This window comes from Zingiber officinale, chromosome 4A, assembly GCF_018446385.1.
Source record: "Zingiber officinale cultivar Zhangliang chromosome 4A, Zo_v1.1, whole genome shotgun sequence".
Classification (NCBI taxonomy): Eukaryota; Viridiplantae; Streptophyta; class Magnoliopsida; order Zingiberales; family Zingiberaceae; genus Zingiber; species Zingiber officinale.
Genome location: NC_055992.1, coordinates 20,850,420 through 20,858,228, shown reverse-complemented (window position 1 = coordinate 20,858,228; position 7,809 = coordinate 20,850,420). Strand labels below are relative to the sequence as shown.

General features: G+C 39.8%; 1 protein-coding gene across 1 annotated transcript; it reads left to right on the top strand.

Moving 5' to 3' along the window:
- The first annotated feature begins 319 nt into the window (after window positions 1-319).
- LOC121973192 (LOB domain-containing protein CRL1-like) lies at window positions 320-1,285 on the top strand. Its single transcript, XM_042524762.1, has 2 exons — window positions 320-667; window positions 770-1,285. The coding sequence occupies exons 1-2, from the start codon at window positions 389-391 to the stop codon at window positions 1,139-1,141; spliced, it is 651 nt and encodes a 216-aa protein (XP_042380696.1). The 5' UTR covers window positions 320-388; the 3' UTR covers window positions 1,142-1,285.
- Window positions 1,286-7,809: the final 6,524 nt, after the last annotated feature.

Sequence of the window (7,809 nt, the reverse complement as noted above, 5' to 3'; positions counted from 1 at the left end):
TTTGGTTAAAGAAAGAGTAGTCAAGAGCGTATTTTAGTAAATTGCCCAAAACCTTAAACGGTTGATAAGAAACAGAAGAAAAAAAAGGCAATTAATCAAGCGGGCGATAATCAGCATTGTGCATGATAGTTCGTGCGCCTGGCAACTAATTTGGGACTTAGCTTCATTCGAGATGGTTATAGTGATTTAAAAATGAGTTGTCTTAAAATAATGAGACCTGGTCGGCCATTAGCAAGACAATGACCCATTAAACTGCCAAGCAAATTCCTCACAATTCAGTGTTTATAACCCAAAGCAGACGGTGCACATATCCACAGGCAGCAGGTAGCTCACAAGTCGCCAAACTGCACCGCGAGTGCAATTTTCAAACAACTCTTGAAGATTGGCCATGGCCGGCTTTGGGTCTCCCTGCGGCGCCTGCAAGTTTCTCCGGCGGAAGTGCGTGGCCGGCTGCGTCTTCGCCCCCTACTTCCGCGACGAGCAGGGTGCTGCCCACTTCGCCGCCATCCATAAGGTCTTTGGGGCTAGCAATGTCGGCAAGTTGCTCATGCACCTGCCGTTGCCCGACCGCTTTCAGGCCGCAATTACGATCTCCTACGAGGCTCAAGCAAGGCTCCAGAACCCCATCTATGGCTGCGTCGCCCATATCTTCGCCCTCCAACAACAAGTGAGTAGCAAAAATTAATATATTGATCGAGTAATTGGATTATCACTCTGAAACTTGAATTGGAGTACTCAATACAATTTGTGCGTGTTAATGCTCGTGTAGATTCTTAATCTACAAGCTCAAGTGGCCTCCCTTGAAGCACAGACGTCAAAAGGACTCAATGCCACTGCCATCAATCCCCCTCCTCCTTCTCATCCTCATCCACAACAAGTCAACCCCTACAACGCATTTCAACCTCACCAAAGTCAACACTCATCTCATGGCTTCTTCATCAACCAAACTTTAGGGGTCGCAGAGATGACTACACCCTCCATGGATGTGGAACATTCCATGAATGGAATTGACCCCGACTTCGAAATGATTGGTGAGGATTTACTGTGCCCTTTTGGAAATGAGGACTTCAATTGCTTGGATATCCAAGACAGCTTTTGGAAGTCAACTTACCAAGGAATGGAGGAGAGGCTCAATTTCTAAGGGCTCGCTAAGATAAATTACAGGGGATTGTCATTTATTTCATGCTTATTTTGAAGGCATGGGATAAAATTACTGTAGTGAAATAGGATGTGAAATAGTTAATGCATTATAAATATGATTTAAAAAGAAGAATATACAAAAAGGTGTGGCAGAAATTAAAAAATCTTCTCGATCTCAAAATCAGGACATCTTTGTGCTTCCTGTGGGTCGACCAAATCTTGGGCTAGTTTCACTTTGGGATTGGTTTTTGGGGCTTTATAAGTGGAGATATATATGGTTTTAATTAATCATTTGAAATTTAGTTTTGAATTATTTCAAACACTTTATAACATAATAATAAGTGTGTTTATTTCAAACACTTTAAAATTAAAAATATAAAATTTAAAAAATTGGAAATACAGGCGAGGCTAGTTACGTTGGAGGAGCTACAATCTTTTGAGTTGTTTTTAATGAAAAATTTAACAATTTGTCAGTTGATTTTTTTTTAAAAATTTTGTAATAATTTGTCTTAATACAAATGTGACCAAGATCATGAATTTTAGAAAAAAAAAACGACTTTTATCCTAAAGATAAAGAGAAATCTAAATTTATTGATCTAGTTAGATTCAAACGGGTATACAAGTTTAAACAATTATTGGAATTGAAAGTATGGTATGTGGCAGGAGAATCCATATGGTAGATATTACAAAGAGACATAGATCGTTTAAAGACATCCTTGTGATAGATGAGATGATCACATGCAGAAAAATTAAGTGAGACAATGCATTTAAAGATACTAAATGAACCTAAAAGCAAATCTTCTCGTTATTTATGGATGAAGGAATTCAAGGTTGCATACAAGCTTGAATAGGTAAATTAATTAGTTAGGTAGATTAAATGACATTTATGCAATGGTGAAGTAAACTAAGAGGAAAATATTGCTCAAGATCATCATTTGGATTATCAAATGGAGCAATGAAATAGGATATCCCTTAGGTGGATGTTGATCCCTATTGGCTCAACTAAGGCCTAATTTTTTTCTATAGTATTGACTAAGTAGTCTAGGGAAGATCAAGATAACTTTTATATAAAATGTAGACATCAGTTCATCCCATTTTTCTATAGTTACAACTTATGTTGAACAATATAATTTAGTTTTTTAAAAAATTCTGTGTATTTAGATTATGCTACTGACAAAAAAGAAAATTCCACGATATATATCACATATATAAGATGGACTTAGTTCAACTAACTTGATTACAACTCATATAAGGTAAACGTGAAGAGCTTTTAGTGTTTGTGGTTGACATCTCAATGAGTCAAATTTTTTTAAAGGGTTTTGGTTGGTGGAGCTAAGGTGATGATTATATGGTTAGGTAGGACTAACGTTATGAGAACTATATGTATTCTTCCAATGTGGTCCAAAGAATACCCTCCCTCTCTCCCATCCCTCCCTCCTCCCATTGTAGATGGTTGACTTCCCTTTTAGATGTCTCAGGACATGGCCCAGTGGTTAATGCATAAGAGTTTGTACAATAGAGTCGGGGGTTGATTCTCAGTAAAATGCTGAGGATTAAAAAGACTCTCTCATACATTGGCTATCTGTAGTTCTCTGATTTATCTCATCCGTATTGTCCGTAGGACCGGTTGGTGGGAGCGCTGGAGGTGAGCGTTTCACCTTTTGCACAATTGACTTCCCTTTTAGAGGTCTTGAAGTGTGTGTGTGCGCACATCTAATGGGTAAGCTTGTGATGTAATTGTACTCTTAAGCCCAACTTGACACTTTCTTATACTCTCTTGCTTTAGTTTAGTTCATCCTATTTTAAGTAGTCTTTCACACACTCATTCTCACACACTAATTATCTTGGTCAAGTGCTCCATTTTCACCCGAAATTGCATCCAATTCAATTCAATTATTTCATATATTTACTCAAACCATAAATTTAATTGATTTGAATCTACTTAAGCTAATTATTTGTTAAAATTTCCTCTATCTTGAGAGGACAACCAAAACCCCTCTCAATTTGGATACGTAATTTGGCCTTGCTAGGACATGTATGAATTAGAGGAGGAGGATGAATAATTCGCTTCACTTCTTTGAACTTGAATAGCAGCGAAAAACTTGAAACAAAACTCTAAAATGGTTAACACCTTCGATTTTACTTAGTATTAACCTCCTTGAGGTCCTACTTTCTCTTACAGCTTTATTATGAAAACCTCCTTCTCGTAGGTGGAGAAGTCTCGTACAAACTTGAACACGAGAATGTTGGTGTAATTGTCCTTAGGTTAAGGTTAGCCGATTTGATTAAGTTTGAGTTGGCTCAGACTTGAGTTTCGATATTTGAGAATATGTGTGACCCTGTCTGAGAAGCTGGACAAGACGGAGATCCGGAAGAAAGAAACCCACCGTACTGATGAATAATAATGTTGTGCTGATGAAGAATAACGTCTGCAGAATACCAATCCGAGAAACCCAAAGCGGATCGGGAAAATAGAGTCACCGGAAGCCCTCCTCGCACGAAGACCCGATGATGAAGGAGAAATCCAAATCTGAAGAGAAGAAACCCAGATCCGAAGCTTCCAAGAATTCCTGCACACAAGAGATCAACCAACACTATCGTCAGTGACCTAAGACCGGGGTGGGAATCCCTGGCTAGGCCCTCCGACGCTCAAATTAGTGATCTCTCTCGATGTGGAAGAAGGAAGAAGAAGATGAACAGTAGTTAAAAATTAGGGTTATGAATGTGCACAATGATGTGAACTTACTTAGCCAACGGAGAGGATTCCCTTTTTTATACCACTTCATATAACCTCCGTAGTCATGAAGTGGACCCCGGTTTGTTAGAATTTGTTATGAGATGACGTCAGCTGTGTACTTGTAGTAAATGGCTTTTAAGGAATCTTTCTTGTACCCCAGATGTACCTTTTTTGTCGTTTAACACCTGTAAAATAATCTGAAAGCATATTTCCCGCCGAAATATATAATACCTGTCATGTGGTTACATATTGCAGATATTCTCATTAATCATCCTATTTGAAATATTTATCTCTATTTTTCTTATGAGGCTCCTGTCCGCACCCTTTTATGCTATTTATCTTATCTAGTAATAGACCATATTCTGTCAAGTATCTTTCCAAGGCGTTGGTCGATCTAGCTGATATTAACCTCCCTTTTTCAGGATATGTCGCGACCAATACTATTCTATATGCTTCAGAAGTATCTCCCGACCAATATTAGCTTACCTCCTTTGAGGTGTATAGATCTTCCTCCTGGGAAGCATATTTCGGTCGATATAGACTTATTTCTTATGTATCGGCTGATATTAGCCTACCTCCTTTGAGGTGTATAGATCTTCCTCCTGTGAAGCATATTTCGGTCGATATATACTTACTTCTTATGTATCGGCCGTTATTAGCCTACCTCCTTTGAGGTGTATAGCTTTTTCCCCTGGGAAACATATTTCGGTCAATATAGACTTACCTCTTATGTATCGACCGATATTAGCTTACCTCCTTTGAGGTGTATAGCTTTTCCCCCTGGGAAGCATATTTCGGTCGATATAGACTTATCTCTTATGTATCGGCCGATATTAGCCTTCCTCCTTTGAGGTGTATAGATCTTCCTCCTGGGAAGCATATTTTGGTCGATATAGACTTATCTTTTTATGTATCGGCCGATATTAGCCTACCTCCTTTGAGGTGTATAGATCTTCCTCCTGGGAAGCATATTTCGGTCGATATAGACTTACCTCTTATGTATCGGCCAATATTACCTTACCTCCTTTGAAGTGTATAGATCTTCCTCCTGGGAAGTATATTTCGGTCGATATAGACTTACCTCTTATGTATCGGTCGATATTAGCCTACCTCCTTTGAGGTATATGCCAATTAATGCGAACCTTACCCTTGGGAGGTACGTTTCGGCCAATATAAACCTAACTCCCCCCGGGAGGCATGTCCCGGCCGATATACACCTAACTCCCCTTGGGAGGTATGTTTCGGCCGATGTAAACCTAACTCCCCCTGGGAGGTATGTCCCGGCCGATATTAGCCTACCTCCTTTGAGGTATATGTCAATTAATGCGAACCTTACCCTTGGGAGGTATGCCTCGGCCAATATAAACCTAACTCCCCCTAGGAGGCATGTCCCGGCCGATATTAGCCTACCTCCTTTGGTTTATTACTTCCTTTCTTTTCCTTATTGGGGACCCACAAAACCTAACCCATATCACTAGCCTTCCCTTCAAGTCTAGTCGAAGGAGGTGTAGACGACTGAATAGACATAAGTCTGGTTTTGTCTTTTCTTACCCGTGACTCTGCTCCAGATATTGAAATGACCTCACAGATTTTGTGTACCACTGTCTCATTAAGTCCAGTATAGCGATCCTGTAAGCCTTTTGAGTCTTTAAATAGGGCTACCACTTTCTCTTCGTTTACCACCCATCTCAGTTCTTTTCCTTCCTTGCCACCTTTTATTGCTAAGGCTATGGTCTCGGATCCTCCCCTTTGGGGGCGACTTTTGTCGGACCAGGTGAGATCTATATATGAGTTTATTGGGATTTTTGCTTCGGCTACCTCTGGGGTTCAAGGGATTGTCTTAAGAGACAAAGCTTCACAATTCAAAATTTTCATCCAAAGATGTCGATGATCTGAAGGACTCAAGGAACTTTAAAGAGATTTTTGCTACTCATAGAGGGGCAGCCAAATGACCCAAGGGAGCTGTGTGAAGGGAACAACACATGTTACCCTTGGGCTATACCTGGTTGCTTCACTCGCCGAGCTCTAGGGCTTGAGAGGGGAAGTGGTTTTTACATTTACTTTTCCATCATGGTCTGTATGGACCTTTCTCCTTCCCCCTGCCCTTGAGTTTTTCTTCCTTGTTGCTTTCTTCGTCCCGAGCAGAATATTGCCACTTATGTGCCCTGACATGCTCGGACGAAGTGAGATATTTCCATCTCTGCTCCATGGTATGTTTGAATCCCGTGGGACTGAAATTTTCTAAGCGTTGCAAGAGCTTGTGTTTGTGAACTTTGTTATTTGTCTGAGGCTTACTGTTCTGAGGGAAAAATGTAATGTTATGTACTTGATCAGATTCTAAGTGTAACAACAGACTTTTGTATTGAATTAAATGATTTTATGGAGTCCTTCTGTGATTTACAAGAATAAATGTAATGTTGTATTCATTATCTTTCTGCATATCCTATGTGTCATTTATCATGACCCAGGTTATCTTAACTATTAGCATACTTCTGTATCATGACTAATATTATGCCAGCCAACATTGTTTCGTTGCTTGACATCAATATTATACCTTCCCAGCATAACCAAAGTCATATTGGCTAATAAAATTATTTCGATCAATATTAATTTGTATTTCATAAGGACGTTAATTCAAAAATTTGTCATTCGCCTAAATCTCCATCCTTAAATGTTTTTGTCCTTAGCTTGGACTTTAGTCAAGAAAATCAGTCCTTTTCGCTTTTTCATGTCCAGTTAATCACGTCTTCTTTCGAAGCTTCCTAGCTGGTGATTGGCTCTTCTTTAGGTGAGAGAATGTTAGAAGCGTACCCTGAGACGCTACCAACCCCAGCGTGATCCGACCTATCACATCCGATATAAATGTTTTTTATGATGGTATGACACATACTTTTTCTGACCGCCACGTCACGTGGGTCTTTTGCCTTTCTATTGTGATCCTCCGTGTCTGCTGCAAAAAATGTTTTGATCTGACGACGGTTGTGTGTTTTCCAAACCCTAAACCCTTCGTCTCCTTTTAAACTTTGCCCCTTCTATTCTCTCCTCTAGAGTTCTTTTCTTGTTGCAGTCTTCAACCAAACCTCGGGCTCACTATTTCTCGGCGATCTTCTTTCTTGTCTTCAGTAAGTAGTTTATTGTTTCATTAGCCTATATTTTTGCCCATGGCTGAGGAAACAATTGCCCCGTGGTATGTCCATATGTCCTCTTCCTTTGATAAAAATGCGAGGCTAGCCATCCATCGTCAATATGAAATTCCCCGGGAATACGGTATCATAATCCCAAAATCAACTGATCGTCCTCATCGTCCCCCTGATAATTGCGTGACCTTTTTCAGGGACCAGTTGATAGGAGGTTTAAGGTTTCCCATTCCTCCTTTCTTGATTAAAATAAGCCAGTATTTTGATATCCCTTTGCAACAGTTTGCCCCCAACGCATTTCGTTACCTATGCGGTACTTACATGCTGTTTCGTTTGCGGGATATTCCTCCTACTCCTCAAAATTTTTTCATGTTCTCTTATCCCAAATGTTCAGAACCGGGTGTTTTTCTATTTCATTCACGGACTAAAATGGTTCTTTTTGAGGGTATGCCTTCGTCTCTCAAAGCTTGGAAATCTCGTTTTTTCTTCTTAAAGTTTCCATGACCCATTCCTTGGTCTCATGCTTGGAAATCTTTTTTGCCCCCCTTGCCCGACGTCAAGGAGTTTCATCTTCATCCTTCTTTCCCTCTCTATTGTGAGACATTGTTAAATCATCGACTTTTTATTCTTAAGTGGCTACGGGTCGATCTCCTATACCTGTTTGGCTTAAGCCCTGTCAGACCTAATACTCGAGTTCCTTTAGGTAATACCTTATTTTTAACTAACTGAACTATTGTTCTTTTCTCTGTAGTGGATAGCTTTTATGATGCTTTGATTGACGAAGAAATACATGTG

Bases quoted from the DNA above. Each gene is read 5' to 3' on its own strand.
- LOC121973192 (XM_042524762.1), top strand. From the start codon at position 389: ATGGCCGGCTTTGGGTCTCCCTGCGGCGCCTGCAAGTTTCTCCGGCGG. The intron at 668-769 runs GTGAGTAGCAAA...ATGCTCGTGTAG, and splicing joins TCTTCGCCCTCCAACAACAA to ATTCTTAATCTACAAGCTCA.